Genomic DNA, 23,451 nt, shown 5'->3' with positions numbered 1-23,451 from the left:
AAAATGTCTTCATTTAATGTAGTCATCGCTATAAAACATATTACATAGAGAAACCAATATTGTCTGAAAAATATTTGGATAGCTGGCAATTAAGCAGAAACTGACAAATTGTGATTTTAGATACAGTTGATTTATTCTCAGGCCACAATTTAACATCTGCTTTACAGGACAATGGAGGAGTTGACACACATCATCAGCAAGAGAGAGAGGACTTTCACATGTCTGTGTGTGACAAGCATCTTTTCTTCCCTTAAAGCATATGCTGAATATGAATAATCCATGAAGTTTTCAACAAAAATATTCTACCTTGGCAAGCTTATCTTGGAGATCCTCAATTTTCACTTGCTGTTCAGCATTGGTCTGAAACAGAGAAATAGAACGAAAAACAACATTTCAAGCTAAATATTTCACAGTCCATATGAGTTCAGCCCCAAACCATCTTCATGGTTTCATTCATGATGGGATAATTTGTCTCCTAACCACCGAACATTACTTTAAGGAAAATATACTGTATGAGTCAATCACCACCTTCCGGAGACACCTGAAACCCCACCTCTATAAGGAATACCTAGGATAGGATAAAGTAATCCTTCTAACCCCCCCACCCTCCCCCCCCAAAATATATAGATGTACTATTGTAAAGTGGTTGTTCCACTGGATATCATAAGGTGATTGCACCAATTTGTAAGTCGCTCTGGATAAGAGTGTCTGCTAAATGACGTAAATGTAAATGTAAAATGTAATGACCATCCAGGGTGTCAACAGGAGATCAACATGAGCCAATAGGACCGAAGTTGTACCTTCTCCAGCTTTGACAGAAGCTCCTCTGTATCAGTTTTCCCTTGCTCCTTGGCCTGTGTGAAAATAACCAGAACATCAGTTAAACCTCCTGCTTTCAAAACCAACAAATGCCTTTCAAGTTCTCTGCATGTGGGTCAGAGTCAAGAGATCAATATCAGAGTGAATTGTTAAAGCACCTTCTGCATCCTCTGTTGACAGTCTGCTGCTTTCCTCTTCAGCTCTTCACTGGTCTGACGGGACTCCTTCAGCTCCGACTCATACAGGTCGCTACGACGACGGGCCGCAGACAGGTCCTCCTCCAGTTGCCTGATGGCCACACGCATCTCCTCCAGCTGGGCATGGTACTCCTGCAGAGGGATGAGAGAGGAACGACAGAGGAACGAGGGATGAGAGAGAGGATGGAGGAGTGCAGAGGTGAAAGATATATGAAAAAGGATAAATAACAAAAAAGTGAATAGAAAGGAACAAATGGAAAGCATCCCAGAAAGAGATTAGATTGGCAGACATGAGAGAGGGAGTGATGGGGCGGAGTGGTACAAAGAATAGACAGAAGAGGATATACGGTATAATAGAATCTTTTGAACAAAGAGTTATGGAACAAGAAACGTTGCGGCAGAGAAAAATTGCACTAGCCAAAGTCATTTAGTGTCCTTGTCCTCTAAGGGTCTAATGATGATTAGATACGGCTAGCAGCCTTCATTTCCACCTCGTGGCTGAGTCACGGGGCATGCAGCAGTCCTGATTATCAGGCTGGTTAGGACTAGCAGAGGCTAATGAAAAGTAGCATGATCCCGGTGCCTGGGGAGGGTGAGAACACCCTGACAATGGAACATGACAGGTGCAGCAGATAGCATCAGCAGCACAAGCCAGCACCTCGTCAGTCCCTTTTCAATTAAAAGTGCTCCTCCTGTTTCCATTCATTCAAACTCTGCTAAGTGCCTGAAGCATGTCTCCAAGGATGTCCGCCTGTCATCTACAGTAAGTGACAGGAAGACACCTCATGAGTCATGAAACATTATAGTAACACACATTTTTTTAAATGTTGCACCCTCTAATTTAGTGTGCATTAAATGAAAGACAAAAGAATGTCATATTCAGCACAATTTACATTTGGACCTCCTTTAGAATGTTAATAAGATACAAAAAGTGTTTGATATTTAATTGAATGATGATTCATAAAGGTTAAATATACATATATTTTTTAAATTGTCATTGTCAATTACAGTTCATTACATATCCTAGGTATTGAGGAAGAAAAAGGCAAACAGTAAAGGAAATGTATAATCGGAATGCTAATTGAACGTTTTCACATGAGCAATATTTGCATCAACTGAATAAACCTGACACCACAGGGACCTCTCATTTAATCTCTTTGAAGAATAATTAAAAAAATCTATTTCAAGTGGGAAAAGCCTTTGCAGTGTTTGGCCAGCGGGCTGGCTCAGAGCCCTAGTTCCTCAGTGTCACCAGTCCACCAGGTCCTTGACTGGATCACAGAAACTCTCTGGCAGCCCTAAACATAAGTCAGCAGGAGAACTGAACTAGGCCAGGGCTTAAGCACAGAGCTGAGTGGTACCCATGGAGAAGGATGGAGTGAGCCAGGGCCAGGAAGGAAGGGATCAGATTAGAGAGCGGCAGAGAAAGAGAGGGAATACGGGGTGAATACAATAGGTTTATGCATGCCAGAAAAGCTGATTCAGAGTTTTCATGTGAATATACTCAATACACTCACACACGCACGCACATACACACACATGCGCAAACACACACACACGCGCCCGCACACACACTCACACAGAGAGTGTCTCCCTATCGCCCTGACCGACACACTCCTGCTGGGAGCTTCAAACACAGTAGGTGTAGCCCTGACAGGGAGAGTGACAGTTCTACTGTAACCTCTTAGGATGGGGAGACTAATCCATGGTCCTGGGGAAAAAAACACAACCGCTTTGCCTATACCTCTTCCCACTGCCTTACAGAACAGATTTATCCTTCCTTTCAGTCATCTTTAGACAGGTTTGTCTGTGCCAAAGGTACATTTGCTGACAAAGTGGTTAAATAAAGCTTACTTTAGGTAGGTACTAGAACTGAATTCAACCTACCTATCCACAAATACAACACTGAGAGGTAGAACACTTGTCTTATCCCAGTTAGAATCTGTCAGCATGTGTGCTGTGTATGTATTCAGTGAAAGGGATCTCTCTTCCAATTAGCCTAGCATTTTGTTCTCACTGGTTCACAGAATTACAGAATTTCCATGTACTGACTGTCTTGCCATGGATATCTCTTTCTCCTGTCACTGAAAAGCTTTTCATCTCTCATATCCCCAATCATCTATGTTTGTTGAGCCAACACTACATAAATTGTGCATGAATTTGTATAAGTTACAGACTCAAAAAACAGAGTGTGGGAGAGAGACACTGTTCAAGACAAGACCTTATGCAGCATACAGTTGGGTCAAAATCAAGCAGGAAAGCACTTTTGAAAATATCATCTAGCATGACTCATTCTCATGCATGACAATAACTTTAACTAGAAGTGGGTCAATCATTTCCATTGCTAATTTCCAGGTTCGCATTAATAACAATAATGATAATAATAATATATGCCATTTAGCTGACACTTTTATCCAAAGCAACTTTTACGTATGGGTGGTCCCGGGAATTGAACCCACTATCCTGGCCTTGTAAGCTCTACCAACTTAGCAGACCGGTACGCCGTATCAGTGAGCGGTAAGTATACCATCCATGGACGACCATGGATTGGCTGTGAAGACTGCAGAGCAGTGTAAATGGCAGTGAAGGGGTTAACAACAACACTCTAGTTCCCATAATGTTAGATCCAAGGCCCCCATCGCCTCATCACGACAGCCTGCCCACTGCATCAGCAGCTCTGCACACTCTCCACTTCTAGGTATGGATGATTCACATTGCCATGGCAACCATCGCACTATAGAGCTTGTGCCTGGTAACCAATGCCAGCAACTGCTAAGGGGAACAGGTTGTTTTTCTATTACCTTTTTTTGAATTCTGCTCTGTGGTTTGGAGGGGGGGGGGAGGGGGGGGGAGGGGGTCATATATTTTATGCTGTTTGCTGTTCTCTACTGTCAACCTCTCAATATCCTAATTCTCAAACCTTCACCGAATCAGATCATTGTTTATGTGCGCGCTCACACACACACACACACACACACACAGACACACTATTTGGATAAAGGTTGTCTCAGCGTAAATCTGTCCTTCCTCTACATTACTCTGTTGATCAGCAGAGTTCAGGAGACACTGCATCACTCCTGAGAGTAGCGATGGATAGATACACAGGAGACACCTTGAAGTACTGCGGCGCTGAGCTATGCAGAGGCATGCTACTATCAGAGAGATGTCCACTGAGCCTTTTTCATGGTCAGGACAGGTCAAATGCATGAGAGTGCATTTGGGTTCATGTCCACTGTTAGAACAGCATACTGCAGACTGCTAGGAAAGGCTCAACGTTGATACTCACTGAAGGTAATCGCTACTATTACTTCTATTGCTATCAGACTTCTATTATGTGGCACTCAAGCCTTGTTATAGTTTTCTGCCTTACTCTGACTATCCTTGTTCGATAAAGGCAATGAAACCACAGTATTAACACGAATTCATCTGAATAGGGTTCCAGCAGTCAGGAATCCTGAGCCAGGGTGTTTAATAGTACACTGACTCCACCTGCACAGGGAGCACTGAGCACGGAGGAGGGATCACGGAGCAAAGAGCAGGGAGCAGGGAGCAGGGAGCACGGAGCACGGAGCAGGGACCAGCGAGCAGAGAGCAGAGAGCAGGGAGCAGAGAGCACAGAGAAGAGAGCACGAAGCAGGAAGTAGGGAGCACAGAGTAGAGTAGAAGGCAGGGCGATGGGAGCAGTTGGGAGGCCTCAACACCCTCTTTTCTCTGTAATTAACATGGCTGTAGCAGGAGTAGCACTCGACTCACACACCACAGGGATGGGCAAGGTCAGGTTAACCCACAACTGTATATCCCTCCACAGCACTCTGGATAGAAGCTAGAAGGATAAAAGGATCAGCTTACCATCCCCAAATCTTAACCCTAAACATTATAGTTTAGGGGCAACTTTGTGCAACTCCCTCCACAACCCACAAACCCTGCCAGACCTCTGTTGCCCCACAGGAGGGGCTCTCCTCTACCTGTTCTTTAATCTCCTGCAGCTTGTTGCTCTGCTCCCGGATGCCGTGGAGGAGCTGCAGTGCCTTGTCGTCTTCCTGGGAAACCTCCGTACGGGCCTGCTCCAGACTAAGCTTCAGACTCTGAAACACACACATACAGTGCATTCGGAAAGTATTCAGACCCCTTTACTTTTTTACATTTTGTTATGTAGTAGCCTTATTTTAAAATGGATTAAATATATTTTTTTAATGGAAATATCACATTTACATAATTATTCAGACCGTTTACTCGGTACTTTGTTGAAGCACCTTTGGAAGTGATTAAAGCCACAAGTCTTCTTGGGTATGATGCTACAAGCTTGGCACACCTGTATTTGGGGAATTTCTCCCATTCTTCTCTGCAGATCTTCTCAAGCTCTGTCAGGTTGAATGTGGAGCGTCGCTGCACAGCTATTTTCTGGTCTCTCCAGAGATGTTTGATCAGGTTCAAGTCTGGGTTCTGGTCAGGCCACTCAAGGACATTCAGAGACTTGTCCCGAAGCCACTCCTGCATTGTCTTGGCTGTGTGCTTAGGGTCGTTGTTCTGTTGGAAGGTGAACCTTCGCCCCAGTCTGAGGTCCTGAGCGCTCTGGAGCTGGTTTTCATTAAATATCTCTCTGTACTTTGCTCTCTTCATCTTTCCCTCGATCCTGACTAGTTTCCCAGTCCCTGACACTGAAAAACATCCCCACAGCATGATGCTGCCACCACCATGCTTCACCATAGGGATGGTGCCAGGTTTCCTCCAGACATGATGCATAGCATTCAGGCCAAAGAGTTCAATCTTGGTTTCATCAGACCAGAGAATCTTGTTTCTCATGGTCAGAGTCCTTTAGGTGCCTTTTGGCAAACTCCAAGCGGGCCGTCATGTGCCTTTTACTGAGGAGTAGCTTCCATCTCTACCATAAAGGCCTGATTGGTTGAGTGTTGCAGAGATGTGGAAGGTTCTCCCATCTCCACAGAGGAACTCTGGAGCTCTGTCAGAGTGACCACTGGGTTCTTGGTCACCTCACTGACCAAGACCCTTCTCCCCCGATTGCTCAGTTTGGCCGGGCAGCCAGCTCTAGGAAGAGTCTTGGTGGTTCCAAACTTCTTCCATTTAAGAATGATGGAGGCCACTATGTTCTTGGAGACCTTCAATGCTGCAGAAATTGTTTGGTGTACCTCGACACAATCCTTTCTCGGAGTGCTACAGACAAATCATGTACAATCAATTGAACTTACCACAGGTGGACTCCAATCAAGTTGTAGAAACATCTCAAGGATGCTAAATGGAAACAGGATGCACCTGAGCTAAATTTCGAGTCTCATAGCAAAAGGTCTGAATACTTACGTAAATAAGGTATTTCTGTTTTTTATTTTGAATAAATATGCTAACATTTCTAAAAACCTGTTTTCACTTTGTCATTATGGGGTATGGTGTGTAGATTGATGAGCGGGGAAAGTATGTAATCCATTTTAGAATAAGTTTGTAATGTAACAAAATGGAGAAAAAGGGAAGCGGTCTTTATACTTTCCGAATGCACTGGATACAGTATAACGCCCATTGGCCACACTCACACACACACACACACACACACACACACACACACACACACACACACACACACCCCCCCCCCCCCCCCCCCCCCCCCCTCACACACACATTTTGGGCCACTCACGTTGCACTCGGTGATGTAGGTAGCCAGGTCTTGCTCCAGGATGGTCCTCTGTGTCTCTGAGGCTTTCAGCTCCACATCCTTCTGCTGCAGCACTGACTCCAGATCAGACATCTTACTCTGGACTAGAGAGATCTCCTGTTCCATCTGAATACAGCAACATGGAGGACGTTACCACGACAGCTTAATTTGTCCATTTCAGCATTAGTTCATTTTCTCAATATCAATTGAACTCTTGCAGGTGACCGAAACATTATATTACCGTAAGAAGCATATTTTTTTTCTATTTTTGAAACATAGTCATTTATGTAAACATATTTTAGGACTGCAGTGAAATGCAATGGCCTGAAGTTGATTGTGCTAAAATGTAAAAGCATCTCCTTGATCACAGCTGTTGGGGTTGAAGAAGACTGTGTGGTGAAAACATAGATGAATCATTGCTGCTGGACTTCACAGGATAACACATAAAAGACAACAGAACATTTAAGTCCATTATGTAAAATAAATCACCATTGCCAAACCTCCTTTGAACCAAGCCCACAATAAAGAAATGGTGAGGTAAAAGCAGAAGCTATAGGAAGTTATTTCTCCCCCACCTAAGCTAAGCTGCTCATCTCAGTTTGCATGCATGGTTTAAGAGATGAGCCAGTAGGGTGATGGATGGATGCAATTAAAGAAGCCATAAGAGCCCATGAGGAGCACTGAGAGTCACATAGGCAGAGCCGCCAACCGAGACAGATACACAATCACAATGCATACCGGGTTGTATAGAACACATACAGTACAGGAGTACCACTGACACAGTCACAACATAACACACAGAAAAGGGTTATGGTATAGAGTCACAGCATTGAGTAGCAACACAGGGCACAACAGAAATGTAAAGTGACAACACAGAGTACAGAGTACATAACAACAGCTCAGCCTCAGAGCAGAGAACCATCAGTCAGTCACAGGACATGAACCATGTCATGTTAACACAGATTAGTACAGAATCATGGAGCACATAAAACTAACATAAACAAATGAGTACAGCACATGGTACAGAATGTTCCTGTGACACAGACTCACAGCAAAGACTACAACAGCACGCCAACTGATAGACAAACACAGAGTAACTTCACAGACCTAAGAGTACCTGTGACATGTGTCTTGTATCTCTCAATGTCCTCTGCATTTAGTGTATAAGAGTTTGTTTCAAGGGAGCAGGACAGGTCTTATCTAGAGAGCTGAGGGTTGTAGCCACGAATCTGCAGGGGGAAAAAAGAGCGTGGGAGAGAGACAAACGGCAGTACACACTCTATAGGCTATTCACAATCTCTCCTGAAAGCTGTGGGGCTGACTCAAACCATTAATTTACAGCTCTTATCTTTTCATGTCATACTGCTATACCAGACCACCTTTTACAGTTGTCAAATGGGAAATTATTATCTCCATTGAATCTATGTTCAATGTTGTAATAACATTACATACAATGCATTCGGAAAGTATTCAGACCCCTTCCCTTTTTTCCACATTTTGTTACGTTACAGCCTTATTCTAAAATCGATTAAATAAATGTTTTTACTCATCAATCTACAAACAATACGCCATAATGACAACTGTTTTTTAGACATTTTTGCAAATGTATTAAAAATAAAAAACAGAAATTCCTTATTTACATAAGTATTCAGATCCTTTTCTATGAGACTCGTTTCCATTGATCATCCTTGAGATGTTTGATTGGTTCAACTGATTGGACATGATTTGGAAAGGCTAACACCTATCTATATAAGGTCCCACAGTTGACAGTGTATGTCAGAGCAAAAACCAAGCCATGAGGTCGAAGGAATTGTCTGAAGTGCTCAGAGACAGGATTGTGTTAAGACACAGATTTGGTGAAGGGTACCAAAAGATTTCTGCAATATTGAAGATCCCCAAGAACACAGTGGCCTCCATCATTCTTAAACGGAAGAAGTTTAGAACCACCATGACTCTTCCTAGAGCTGGCCGCCAGGCCAAACTGAGCAATAGGGGGAGAAGGAATTTGGCCTGGGAGGTGACCAAGAACCTGATGGTCACTCTGAGCTCCAGAGTTCCTCTGTGGAGATGGGAGAACGTTCCAGAAGGACAACCATCTCTACAGCACTCCACCAATCAGGCCTTTATTGTAGGAATTCCCCAGGGTAACTGTTGAGGCCCCTTAACCTTTCTTAATTTTGTTCTACCAACGTACTGGCTTTGCACTGTAAATGACCTCTATAAAAATAAGAATATTCCATTTCCTGAATGTATTCTTCTGGTTACATGTTGTAGCCTGAATAGGAATGGGTATAAGAAGAGAAAGCCCTATACAAAAGCAGTTTTTTAGTGCTATTCATAATCATAATGAATAATGAAACTTTGTATTCTAATCAAACAATTAAGGTAATTAAACAATTAAGCTAATCAAGTGAAATGCAAGTAATAAAGAATTCAAAAAAACAAAACATCCCTTTCATGCCCACGTTGAGGGCTCACAAATGAAAAATAGTAATCAGACCAAGGCAAAGACTAAAGGCGCAAGTAGCACAACACTCCACAGCAGCTCAATCTGCCATGCTTTAGATCTTGATGCATGCCCCTTATATTACATAATAACAAACATAATTAGCAATTCAAAAATGCTCTATTCTGAGAACTACATTTAATCACAGAGTGGAAAATATAGAACCATACTGTGTGGATCACAATTATGGGTGTATTCTGGAATAAGACAAACCTATAAATAGAGTTGGAGTATGAGTGTGTGTGCACACAGCCACCTCTTTAACCACTCTTCAAAATATTTGGCAGCCTTTGAGATGGAGAGGCAGGCGAATGAGTGACAGAAGAAGAGTCTAATAAAAGCATGGCTTCTCTCCCACTCCTGCTCACAGCAGCAGTGCAGTGGAGTAGCTTCAACAGCCATAGGCCCAGGGATTTCACATCACATTCCATGATGCAATGCAGAATACGGCTTCACACAGAACAATCACCAAACCCATAAGATAACACTTCGCACATCACAGCCAAACATCATGTATCACATGAAGAGGCATGTGTGTTCTCCGGACGTCATACCTTGTCACGGACCTTCTGTTTCGATCTTCGATCTCTCTCTCTCTCTCTCTCTCTCTATCTCTCTCCCTCTAACCCTCTCTACCACACCTGCTGTCTCGACCTCTGAATGATCGGCTATGAAAAGCCAACTGACATTCACTCCCGAGGTGCTAACCTGTTGAACCCTCTATAACCACATTATTATTTGACGGTGCATAACATTATCTCATATCACATGCATGGCAAGACATGATTGATGTAATTAGATGCTCTGGAGAGATCCCACCCTCCTTCCCCAACACATGTAGAATGCTTAGAAACCACCAGAAACCTGTGAAATGGATCAACAGATGTTGTTTTATCTCCTCTCAAGGTCTGATGATTTACAGTATCTCAGAATCAGGAAGTGTCATATCCCATGTGATATGTCAAAACAAGTTGATGCATGTATTATCATGGTGCATTGAGTTTGTATTTGTACTTATTATGGATCCCCTTTAGCTGCAGCAGCTACTCTTCATGGATTTCAGGGGGTAGGCTGTCAACAGCACGTACTGTGACACTATGATATGTATTCTGATTAAGTCAACAATACCTCTAGGCATATCTGACGTCATGTATTTGATATCTTTATGTGAAGGTTAATGTCCATATTGACATCAGTTCATTGTGTTTGAGGACGGTTCACTGACGGGTTTTCAACGGATAAGATTAGATTAGACTAGTTTAACAGTTACAGAGCAGCTACAGTAGCCTATCAGAACAGCTGCAGTATCAGAGGCGCATAGCCTTAATTAACGGGCTACACATAATGGCTGACGACAGCCAGGTAAGGTTCATTTTAGCCTACGTTTAATTAACGAGCGTTAGAGTTTTCCTAATTCCATCTTGTTCTAGTGGCAAGTCAGCCTTAAGTGCAGAAACTATGGTTGATATTAGAAAATAAGTATGATTGGAAGTTTAGGCAAGTAATTCCAATTGGGGAATTGTTGTGGGATGTTAGCATACCATACTGCGCGTGTAACATTAGTGCCATGGAGGATTGTGCAGGTCGGCAGGTTGCTACAGTAGCCTAGTAGCATGTATTTTATAGGGATCAGATCTGGCTGACTTTTTCACCTGAGCTGCTCATTGGCTGTCCATAATGAGCCCAGCGAGCAGGATGTGTAGCTGGACTCTGCAATAATTAGCTCCCAGAGCAATTACAAATAACTATTCTTGTTTTAATAGCGTCATTACAACTAGCAACATGACAGTCAGTCACCTCTAAGCAGGACTCAGTAGAAACGCTATGTGTTGGATTTGTCCATGTCTCGCTAAATTAACCTAGCTACCATAACAGATGTGGAGAATTTATTCTGCAGTTTTAAGGGATCTCTCTGAACGTTTTAGATGATACAGTGGAACTTCGTCCTCTGGATGAAGAACTATACATCTCGGCTTGGCTTCATTGCATTATTGCTTGGGAAACGTTGACATGCCCTTTTTGTTGACGGATGGATGAAAATAATGTAATTATAGTATCGTTATACATAGGCTAGCAGGAAAATCCGCATGAGATACCCATAGAACTGAGCCCTGCTCCATTTCAGCACCATGCCGCGGTCTCAGGTGCTGCCCAGACTCGAAACATTTCAGCACCATGGCACGTTCCCCTGACGCCTAGAAACGTGTCAGCTCTATGCAGCGGACAGCTCCATAATGCTGAAATAGTTAAAGCCCCCTAGAACGTCATTGATTTTAAATTATTCTAAGTGCAAGTGGTTATAATTTATTGCATGTCCTAGTTTTGCAGCTTTGCAACCTCAGAATTATAGCTAATGGATTGCAGCGAGTTACGTTTTTGTGCATGGTGATGAATGAGGATGCTTGATAAACCATAAATTTAACGCAAAAACGTGCACTTGCAAATATTTTCGTTTGGCAGAACTTTGACAAGCTATGATCTGTTTTCTAATGACATTGACAATTCATATAGACATTAGACTTAGGCCTAATTGTGACATCATGTGTGTATGACATCTTTGAGGAATGCCCTCGCTTCAGCCAATCGGAATCGAGTATTCAACAATGCTTTGGCATAATTCAAGGAAGTTCATATTCACTTCAGTTGTCTGCCGATGGTTCACTGACGTTTTTTCAAAGGAGATATTAGTATTACCTCTAAATAGCCTACAACAATAAGCTACACATCATGTCAGACAACAGCAAGGTATGGTTCATTTAGACTATTTTTAGTTTAGAGGAGAAATTACTAACAGTATAGTAGGTCACTACCACAGCAATAGGTCTCACTGGTTTGATCCATGGACTGAAATCTGACCACTATTGCCATTTTGTTTAAAATAGGAGCGAATAAGTTCTTTCATAAAGTCACAACTTAGCACTGATATTGACCTCTCATTTATCCACCAGAGCGTGAAATGGGAGGATTCCCCGGATGATCAAAATAAAGTTGTGGAGAATATGAAGGATGAAACAGAGACACATGAGAACAACAAGAACAGGACTGGAGGCAAGGTAAGAAATATGCTGTCCTTTACACATCCTCTGCCTACTTAGGCACAGATCTAGGATTGGTTTACTATCACTAAATCCTAACCTTAAAGCATTAGGAGGAGACGCTACACTGACCTTAGATCTGCTATGAGACCTATAATCTGTTGTCATGTAGGCTAAACGTAAGTCCAGTGGCCGTGCCAAGAAGACTTCCGTGGAGGAGGACAGCAGCATTGGTGCAGGTCCGAGATTACTTCATGTTGGGTGCAGGTTGTGTTCAAATTCATCAGCACTGATCTGAGAAGATAGTATCTATATAGGATAAAGCAATATAGTGGATGCCCGCAGAGAGATGTGCTTTTACCTGTCCAGTGCAATCAAATCACTAAAGGTGAAGAAAATTAGATATAAAGTTCAGATTCAACTTTAGATTTCTCTTTGCGGTTTCCCAGAGTCTTCTCAGACACCCGGGTGTGGTTTCCGGGAAAGGGGATCTATCATTGAGCAGCTGGAGAAGGAGGCTCAGAGGACTCTAATGCCTTCTCTCAAGATTGGGACATGCTGTGCCCCAATCCTCCTCTCCTTCCTGAGGAGTCTAACTGATGAGCAAGTCCCATGTCTTTCTCCAACCTCACATACAACAACTCTGAATTTATAGTCATAGTGCACCTTCTAACCACAAATGCGATTTCAAACACTACACCTAACCCTAACATCACCGTAACCACACCCCTAACTCTTCCTGTAAATCAAGAACAAAATGGCTCATGTACTTGCTAATAGCTTAATTAAATACACTTTTATTTTCCCTAACATGGCTATCTAGTGACTCCACTAACTCAACACCAGTGTGCAGCTAAAATATGTTTCCTTTCTTTTCTTTTCTCTAGCCAATGGAGAGTGATTCAGAATGGCATGAAAAATAACGTAAGTCTCTCCACATAAGGTTCTGGTCAAAAGTAGTGCGCTATATAGGGAATGGTGTCATGGAATTGCTTGATTGACAAAAACATTACTCCGTTTGTTGGCCATAGCTCACATTCGAGCAGCTCTCCATGCTGTGTCTGAAGATTGTTAAGGTCGTGACCCAGACAGCCCTCCGCATTCTCCTACCAGCGCTAGCTCGTATCATGGGTGTGGACCTGAGGAGTGGGGCAGCCTCCCCAGAATCCCAGTGCTCTCTGACAGGGTCTGATGATTCCTTAGGCAGTCTGGATGAGCGAGAGAAAAGGCTGCTGATCAATGAGATGAACTACTGGACTAAGGAGAGGAGGAGGAATGGCAGTGCAGGGTGCCGCCAAAAATCCACTCGCAGAACCTCATCACCATGCTGGTCGCCTAAGAGGTATGTTCACAGCAATATTTCAACTTAATAATTGCAAGACCTGACCCATACTTATCATAAATTATTAACTTGGAATTCATACCTTGTAGTTTGAAGATCTGGTCAGAAATGTTGCCCCTGTGGGGGTGGGTCCAGGTGAAAGTAATTTTTAACTGGGTTAGCCATAAAGTAATCTATGAATAAATAGATCAGGTACATGCCTTTCTGAAGTAATCATATTCTGATGTCGTACAAACATAAAAATCAGGCAAAAACTCGTGTCAGTTGGCTTTAGGCTTCTAGAACTATGATGGTATGAGAAGTAAACCATCATTGCTCTCATTTGATTTTCAAGCTCACTAATGACCCAGATTAGATACCAGCTGGCTGGTCACATTTGCATGGCATAAGTGGTGATTGTGTGTTTATCTTCAAGGTCCCAGACCTCATTGCAGAGTTTGCCAGCAACTAGAGAGGCTCCCCTCATGGAGGAGCCTCTGAAGGCTCTCTTTGGGGTAACGGAAGAGAGCCTCCTGATATCCCTGGTTGAGGGTCACTCCAACCCCACCTCCTCCAGCTCTTCCGAGTTGAGCTATGCTATCGCGGGGGAGGTAGTACACCAGCTTAACTCTGGCCTCTCAGTGGCCATTCAGGCCAGCTCGGGGAGTTGCCCCCCTATGGACAGTCAGGACATAGCAGCAGGCAAGGAGGTAATTCGGGTAGCCTCGGTGCAGATCCTGGACGAGCTACAGAGCCAAACGTCTGAGCCAGAGTGGGTAGGGTTTATCGAGCCCCTCATGGACCCTGTGACCGATGATGTGCTGAATGCCATTGTCGGCACAATGGACAAAATGGCACAGGACTACAACATCCTATTGGATCTGGCCAAGAAGATGACAATCTTGGGGTCTAAATTTCTGACCAATCTTCAATGTGACCTTGATGTTGAGTGTCCATCTGGGAAAGAAGGGACCACTCACTTTCTCAAAGAGACTGGATCCTCTAGCAGTGTGGTGTCCAGAAAGCTTCAGACCCTCTCCAGCCCCGACTTTCAGTCTAAAGCCCTCAAGGCGGTGAGCACCATCCTTACAAGGAAAGTCAGCAGCTCTTCTGGCGTGGCTCCTTCCTCTAGGCCTTCTAGTGCTGCTCCTAGCCTTACTGAAGCTCCCCTGAATACCAGCTGCACAGCCCTGACATCTGTAAGCTCCACTGCCACAGTGATTGTTAAGGCATTTGTGGGAGGCATGGAGACGATAGCATCACTTGAAGGCAAATGTGAAGCAGTTGATTGGCCAGTTCCTGTAAATGACCACAAAACAGGGTTTTCACAGAAGATAACCTTCTCTCCAGCCCGAAAACTCTATGGCCTTATACGAGCAAATCTGAGGGACCTTTTAACTCTATCCGCTCGAGAAGAAGGTGTAGCTCAGGATGCTTCTCTTCAGGAGTCTTCAGACACCCTGGAAAAGGCAACTGTTTCAACTGTTGAGGTCCAGTTACCCAGCACCAAACTTAGTAGAGTTCCCAGTGAGAGCCAACCAATACCAGCTCTCTGTCTCTCCAATCTGGATAGCAGCACTCAAGAAGTTCTTAGCAGTGTTTTTTCCATCTACAAGTCAGAGTTATCAAAAGTGGAGAGTAAATGCTTGGCCGTTGTCAGTTCATCTGATGAGTCCCTAGATGTTTGTTGGCTTGTTGATGGTGTCCTATCAAAGCTTGATGACTATACTATTTCCCAGTCACCCTCACCCAATGAAGACTTGAGTGTGAGTACTCAATGTTCTCAACTGAGCTCAGAAGAGAGTGTCAGAATCACACAGTCCTCTACTAGTCTGATTCAGAGCATTAAGAAGCTCTCTAGCAATGACTTTCAGACTCAGGCAGAAGAGGCAGTGAGTAAAGTGCTGATGAGATCCAGTCATTCCTTTATCACACAGATCAGCCATACTGGTCTTCAGAAAAGTCTGCAGGCTGGCTTATCATCTAGCTCGCCATCAGAGATTGCCTCCATGTCCTCTCAGAATACAGCCCCTGGATTAGTGGAAACCTTTGTCAAAGGAATGGCGACTATTTTCCAGAAAAATGAGTCCACTGACACTGTGCTCCTGGAAAGAAGTGGGAGAGTTTCGCAGTGCTCCTACGGGGGCTCCCAACTGGATGATACTGAATTGAGTGTTAAAATATCAGAAGAGAAGCTTTGGTCAACAGCTAAGACCATCTGCGTCAATATGAAGAACATACTTAAGGATTTCTTCACAGGGCTGAAGCCATCCGGATCCGAAAGGACAGAAAATGCTTCTTCCAAAGAGACCCTTGGGGAAATCCTGGTTGCTATCCAGAGTGAAATCTCAAACTTAGGGCGAATTAAGGATTCCAGGGAGCTCCTTCAGATCAACGATATGGTAGGAACTATGCTGAAGGAGGTTGAGAAAAGTGAGGATGACAGTGAACAAGTCTGCCAAGACATCCCTAGAACCTGTTCATCTTTGTCCACTTCTTTAAAGGGTCGTAGTTCCTTGTCTAGCTCTTCAAAGGGTCCTAGGTCAGAGTGTGAGTTAGAGATCAACCTCCCTGGCACTCCCATCCCTGACGAAGTGCCTTTTGATCTGACCTGCCCCATCGTCAGGAGCTCCTGCATCGACACCAGGGACTCTAAAATGCCAGAGATTTCTACAAGTGACCTAAGGACAAAGATGATGGCACACACAGATGAACCCCTGCATCGTAACAGTCCAATGACTGACAGCAGCCGACCACCGAGTGCTAAAGCCTCTTTTCGATCCTCCACTACTCCATCTTTCACCAGCAAGGGAACCTCTTTGGTACCAAAGGGAGATGGGATTGACATTGAAGAGAAGGAGGTGAGCATCCCCAGCAGCTCTGGCCATCTGAGGGAGCTCTTAATCAGCCCAGACATCAGCAGTGCCACTGCATTCCCACTGCAGTACTTGATGGACTCCAGCAAAGATGATGTCATCTGTTTGGTCACCGTACTGGTGATAAGGTTGCTATCGAAGATCAGACCCTCAGCCCTAGATGGACCCTCCCAACAGGCACCAGACATGACAGAAACATCTCAGCAACTCATCAGACAAGTCCTGTCTGAGTTCTGTGCTGCATCCAGATTCTCCAGGACACAGGAATATTCCCAGAACCTGCACATCCACAGGGTGTTCAGAGGTGTACATAAAAACCTGATGGAGGAGTTTGGCTCTTATAACACCCTGCAAGCAGCTATTTCCTCCCAGGACCCTGCATTTGACAGAGTCCTGGTAAAGTCCTTGACCCAGCAGCTGGTACAGGGACGCAAGGAGGCGTCAAGACCAGCTTCGGCTGCAACAAACCCAGCAGACCAGGCTGAGACAGAGAGGGGGGCTGAGCAGAAAGCAAGAAGGAGCTTCCTTTGCTTTTCAATGACCAAACTCAGGATCAACTTCAAGGTATAGCAGGGAGTTAGCATTTGTTTTTTGTTCCAGTTAGGTGCTGATGTTATTGATGTGGCTATGATAAGACAAATATATGAGATAAATATGTTTTATTCATCACTAAATTGTTGCCTTGGATTCAGAAGTGTTCCATTTATTTATTTATTCTCTGTACCATTTTCTTTACCTTTCCCCTGTTAGCGTTCCAAGAGAGGAAACAAAAAGCACTGCCATTCAGTCCAGGAACAGACTGAGATTCCCTCTACTGATGGACATTGCATAGGTAAGGATGTTTTAGAGCTCTGCTATAGCTTGTAATTTTGTTTAGGTGTGTGTTAGAAACATAGAGTATGCCTACCAAACTCATAGCACTGTTATTTATCAAAGTTATTATACTGTATTTCTCTCTCTCTCTCTCTCTCCCTCTCTCCCCATCCATTTCTCTTGTGTTTCTAGCTCCACACATTGAGGCTCATGGTGCTGAATCTCCAGTTGGAGAGGTTTCTCCCTCCATATCTCAGCCTATCAAAAAACGATCCTTGATTGTCAGGGTCTTTTCAGCAATGATGAAGCCATTCAGGCGCTTCACCAAGAAGAACCTGTAACCTGTTACACTGCATGAAGAACTACTTTTGTAACAGCAAGACTTTTGACAAGAGGAATTTCTGCATGTCTACCCTTTCAAAGTCTATTTGATCAAATAAATGCAAATTATTTTACAAGAGTTTCAAGTGTTTTGGATGATTGGTAGCACCGCAGCAGCTTTTCTCAGAGAAATGCACTAGTTCCCCCTTGGTTACACATTTATTGTGCAGTTTGTGAGAAGGCAGGACTTGGGGCGGCAGATAGCCTTGTGGTTAGAGCGTTGGGTCAGCAACTGAGCTGACAAGGTAAAAATCTGTCGTTCTGCCCCTGAACAAGGCAGTTAACCCACTGTTCCTAGGCTGCCACTGTAAATAAGAATTTGTTCTTAACAACTTGTCTCGTAAATAAAATAACCAGAGCTTGTCTCTAATACAATAGTTGCTGCATAGACCGTCAGATAACCAGATGTTCTCTATTAATTTAGTTAGATTGATAAGAGCTTATTAGCAGCAAGGGGAAAACACATAGAGGAGAATTGGCTATCTGCAGCTAGATCAACCCTCTGAGATGTTTTCTGTATGTTGAATATATAAGCTCCAGCAGTTGAGAGTGTATGTCAGAGCAAAAACCAAGCCATGAAGTCGAAGGAATTGTCCGTAGAGCTCAGAGACATGATTGTGTCAAGGCACAGATCTGGTGAAGGGTACCAAAACATTTCTGCAATATTGAAGGTCCCCAAGAACACAGTAGCCTCCATCATTCTTAAACGGAAGAAGTTTGGAACCACCAAGACTCTTCCTAGAGCTGGCCGCCAGGCCAAACTGAGCAATTGGGGGAGAAGGGCTTTGGTCTGAGAGGTGACCAAGAACCTGATGGTCACTCTGAGCTCCGGACTTCCTCTGTGGAGGTGTGAGAACCTTCCAGAAGGACAACCATCTCTACAGCACTCCACCAATCAGGCCTTTATGGTAGAGCGGTCAAACAAAGCCTCTCATGCTATAATGTGGATAAACAGTTACTTGTCTAACAGAAAACAGAGGGTGTTCTTTAATGGAAGCCTCTCAAACATAATCAAGGTAGAATCAGGAATTTCCCAGGGTAGCTGTTTAGGCCCCTTACCTTTTTCAATCTTTACTGACGACATTCCACTGGCTTTGCACTGTAAATGTAGTCTATAAAATATAAGAATACTACATTTCCTGAACGTATTCTTCTGGTAACATGTTGTAGCCTGCGTAGGAACTAGAGGCCCAAGTAGCACAACACTCCACAGCAGCTCAATCTGCCATGCTTTAGATCTTGATGCATGCCCCTTATATTACATAATAACAAACATAATTAGCAATTCAAAAATGCTCTATTCTGAGAACTACATTTAATCACAGAGTGGAAAACATAGAACCATACTGTGTGGATCACAATTATGGGTGTATTCTGGAATAAGACAAACCTATACAGTGAGGGGAAAAAGGATTTGATCCCCTGCTGATTTTGTATGTTTGCCCACTGACAAAGAAATGATCAGTCTATAATTTTAATAGTAGGTTTATTTGAACAGTGAGAGACAGAATAAGAACAAAAATATCCAGAAAAACGCATGTCAAAAATGTTATAAATTGATTTGCATTTTAAATAGGGAAATAAGTATTTGACCCCCTCTCAGTCAGAAAGATTTCTGGCTACCAGGTGTCTTTTATACAGGTAACGAGCTGAGATTAGGAGCACACTCTTAAAGGGAGTGCTCCTAATCTCACCTTGTTACCTGTATAAAAGACACCTGTCCACAGAAGCAATCAATCAATCAGATTCCAAACTCTCCACCATGGCCAAGACCAAAGAGCTCTCCAAGGATGTCAGGGACAAGATTGTAGACCTACACAAGGCTGGAATGGGCTACAAGACCATCGTCAAGCAACTTGGTGAGAATGTGACAACAGTTGGTGCGATTATTCGCAAATGGAAGAAACACAAAAGAACTGTCAATCTCCCTCGGCCTGGGGCTCCATGCAAGATCTCACCTCGTGGAGTTGCAATGATCATGAGAACGGTGAGGAATCAGCCCAGAACTACACGGGAGGATCTTGTCAATGATCTCAAGGCAGCTGGGACCATAGTCACCGAGAAAACAATTGGTAACACACAACGCCGTGAAGGACTGAAATCCTGCAGCGCCCGCAAGGTCCCCCTGCTCAAGAAAGCACATATACATGCCCGTCTGAAGTTTGCCAATGAACATCTGAATGATTCAGAGGACAACTGGGTGAAAGTGTTGTGGTCAGATGAGACCAAAATGGAGCTCTTTGGCATCAACTCAACTCGCCGTGTTTGGAGGAGGAGGAATGCTGCCTATGACCCCAAGAACACCATCTCCACCGTCAAACATGGAGGTGGAAACATTATGCTTTGGGGGTGTTTTTCTGCTAAGGGGACAGGACAACTTCACCGCATCAAAGGGACGATGGACGGGGCCACGTACCGTCAAATCTTGGGTGAGAACCTCCTTCCCTCAGCCAGGGCATTGAAAATAGGTCGTGGATGGGTATTCCAGCATGACAATGACCCAAAACACACGGCCAAGGCAACAAAGGAGTGGCTCAAGAAGAAGCACATTAAGGTCCTGGAGTGGCCTAGCCAGTCTCCAGACCTTAATCCCATACAAAATCTGTGGAAGGAGCTGAAGGTTCGAGTTGACAAATGTCAGCCTCGAAACCTTAATGACTTGGAGAAGATCTGCAAAGAGGAGTGGGACAAAATCCCTCCTGAGATGTGTGCAAACCTGGTGGCCAACTGCAAGAAAGGTCTGACCTCTGTGATTGCCAACAAGGGTTTTGCCACCAAGTACTAAGTCATGTTTTGCAGAGGGGTCAAATACTTATTTCCCTCATTAAAATGCAAATCAATTTATAACATTTTTGACATGCGTTTTTCTGGATTTTTTTGTTGTTATTCTGTCTCTCACTGTTCAAATAAACCTACCATTAAAATTATAGACATAATTTCTTTGTCAGTGGGCAAACGTACAAAATCAGCAGGGGATCAAATACTTTTTCCCTCACTGTAAATAGAGTTGGAGTCTAAGTGTGTGTGCACACAGCCACCTCTTTAACCACTCTTCAAAATATTTGGCAGCCTTTGAGATGAAGAGGCAGGAGAATGAGTGACAGAAGAAGAGTCTAATAAAAGCATGGCTTCTCTCCCACTCCTGCTCACAGCAGCAGTGCAGTGGAGTAGCTTCAACAGCCATAGGCCCAGGGATTTCACATCACATTCCATGATGCAATGCAGAATACGGCTTCACACAGAACAATCACCAAACCCATTATATAACACTTCGCACATCACAGCCAAACATCATGTATCACATGAAGAGGCATGTGTGTTCTCCGGACGTCATACTTTGTCACGGACCTTCTGTATCGATCTTTGCTCTCTCTCTCTCTCTCTCTCTCTCTCTCTCTCTCTCTCTCTCTCTCTCTCTCTCTCTCTCTCTCTCTCTCTCTCTCTCTCTCTCTACCACACCTGCTGTCTCGACCTCTGAATGTTCGGCTATGAAAAGCCAACTGACATTTACTCCTGAGGTGCTGACCTGTTTCACCGTCTATAACCACATTATTATTTGACCCTGCTGGTCATCTATGAAGAACGTTTGAACTACAGTACTTGAAGAACAATCTGGCCTTAATGGTCATGTACGCTTATAATCTCCACCGGCACAGCCAGAAGAGGACTAGCCACCCCTCAGAGCCTGGTTCCTCTCTAGGTTTCTTCCTAGGTTCCTGCTTTTCTAGGGAGTTTTTCCTAGCCACCGTGCTTCTAAATCTGCATTGCATGCTATTTGGGATTTTAGGCTGGGTGTCTAAATAAGCACTTTGTGACAACTGCTGATGTAAAAAGGGCTTTATAAATAAATTGTACTGATTGATTGATGATTGATTGTATGAAATGGAGTAGCATATATCCATCATGTAAAATGAACAATGAGCACTGTCTCCATGGAGTATAGCACTGCAGCCTTAGACAATGTATATTTGCGTGGTGCATAACATTATCTCATATCACATGCATGGCAAGACATGATTGATGTAATTAGATGCTCTGGAGAGATCCCAGCCTCCTTCCCCAACACATGTAGAATGCTTAGAAACCACCAGAAACCTGTGAAATGGATCAACAGATGTTGTTTTATCTCCTCTCAAGGTCTGTTGATTTACAGTATCTCAGAATCAGGAAGTGTCATATCCCATGTGATATGTCAAAACAAGTTGATGCATGTATTATCATGGTGCATTGAGTTTGTATTTGTACTTATTATGGATCCCCTTTAGCTGCAGCAGCTACTCTTCATGGGGTCCAGTAAAATGAAGGCAGTTATACAATTGTAACAACATTACTATACATTCACAACAGATTTCAGGGGGTAGGCTGTCAACAGCACGTACTGTGACACTATGATATGTATTCTGATTAAGTCAACAATACCTCTAGGCATATCTGACGTCATGTATTTGATATCTTTATGTGAAGGTTAATGTCCATATTGACATCAGTTCATTGTGTTTGAGGACGGTTCACTGACGGGTTTTCAACGGATAAGATTAGATTAGACTAGTTTAACAGTTACAGAGCAGCTACAGTAGCCTATCAGAACAGCTGCAGTATCAGAGGCGCATAGCCTTAATTAACGGGCTACACATAATGGCTGACGACAGCCAGGTAAGGTTCATTTTAGCCTACGTTTAATTAACGAGCGTTAGAGTTTTCCTAATTCCATCTTGTTCTAGTGGCAAGTCAGCCTTAAGTGCAGAAACTATGGTTGATATTAGAAAAGAAGTATGATTGGAAGTTTAGGCAAGTAATTCCAATTGGGGAATTGTTGTGGGATGTTAGCATACCATACTGCGCGTGTAACATTAGTGCCATGGAGGATTGTGCAGGTCGGCAGGTTGCTACAGTAGCCTAGTAGCATGTATTTTATAGGGATCAGATCTGGCTGACTTTTTCACCTGAGCTGCTCATTGGCTGTCCATAATGAGCCCAGCGAGCAGGATGTGTAGCTGGACTCTGCAATAATTAGCTCCCAGAGCAATTACAAATAACTATTCTTGTTTTAATAGCGTCATTACAACTAGCAACATGACAGTCAGTCACCTCTAAGCAGGACTCAGTAGAAACGCTATGTGTTGGATTTGTCCATGTCTCGCTAAATTAACCTAGCTACCATAACAGATGTGGAGAATTTATTCTGCAGTTTTAAGGGATCTCTCTGAACGTTTTAGATGATACAGTGGAACTTCGTCCTCTGGATGAAGAACTATACATCTCGGCTTGGCTTCATTGCATTATTGCTTGGGAAACGTTGACATGCCCTTTTTGTTGACGGATGGATGAAAATAATGTAATTATAGTATCGTTATACATAGGCTAGCAGGAAAATCCGCATGAGATACCCATAGAACTGAGCCCTGCTCCATTTCAGCACCATGCCGCGGTCTCAGGTGCTGCCCAGACTCGAAACATTTCAGCACCATGGCACGTTCCCCTGACGCCTAGAAACGTGTCAGCTCTATGCAGCGGACAGCTCCATAATGCTGAAATAGTTAAAGCCCCCTAGAACGTCATTGATTTTAAATTATTCTAAGTGCAAGTGGTTATAATTTATTGCATGTCCTAGTTTTGCAGCTTTGCAACCTCAGAATTATAGCTAATGGATTGCAGCGAGTTACGTTTTTGTGCATGGTGATGAATGAGGATGCTTGATAAACCATAAATTTAACGCAAAAACGTGCACTTGCAAATATTTTCGTTTGGCAGAACTTTGACAAGCTATGATCTGTTTTCTAATGACATTGACAATTCATATAGACATTAGACTTAGGCCTAATTGTGACATCATGTGTGTAT

The 23,451-nt window shown here is 43.5% G+C and overlaps 1 protein-coding gene and 1 long non-coding RNA gene across 2 annotated transcripts in view; one reads left to right on the top strand and one right to left on the bottom strand.

Moving 5' to 3' along the window:
- LOC106585475 (citron rho-interacting kinase) overlaps positions 1-7,918 on the bottom strand; it is a 50,521-nt gene extending 42,603 nt beyond the window's left edge. The window contains exons 1-6 of the mRNA XM_014171718.3: positions 7,796-7,918; positions 6,661-6,804; positions 4,982-5,101; positions 978-1,148; positions 801-854; positions 307-360 (exon numbers count right to left, since the gene is read on the bottom strand). Of these exons, the coding sequence (XP_014027193.1) occupies positions 307-360; positions 801-854; positions 978-1,148; positions 4,982-5,101; positions 6,661-6,804; positions 7,796-7,834 (582 nt within the window). The 5' untranslated portion in view covers positions 7,835-7,918. The remainder of the gene's footprint in view (positions 1-306; positions 361-800; positions 855-977; positions 1,149-4,981; positions 5,102-6,660; positions 6,805-7,795) is intronic.
- Positions 7,919-17,165: 9,247 nt separating this feature from the next.
- Positions 17,166-17,687, top strand: LOC145863997 (uncharacterized). The gene is made up of 2 exons (XR_014382598.1): positions 17,166-17,248; positions 17,422-17,687. It is a non-coding gene; the product is annotated as an uncharacterized LOC145863997 (long non-coding RNA).
- The last annotated feature ends 5,764 nt before the right edge of the window (positions 17,688-23,451 follow it).

The sequence above is a fragment of the Salmo salar genome, chromosome 24 (genome assembly GCF_965601325.2).
Source record: "Salmo salar chromosome 24, fSalSal1, whole genome shotgun sequence".
Taxonomy (NCBI): Eukaryota; Metazoa; Chordata; class Actinopteri; order Salmoniformes; family Salmonidae; genus Salmo; species Salmo salar.
This window is presented reverse-complemented; position numbering and strand designations above follow the sequence as displayed.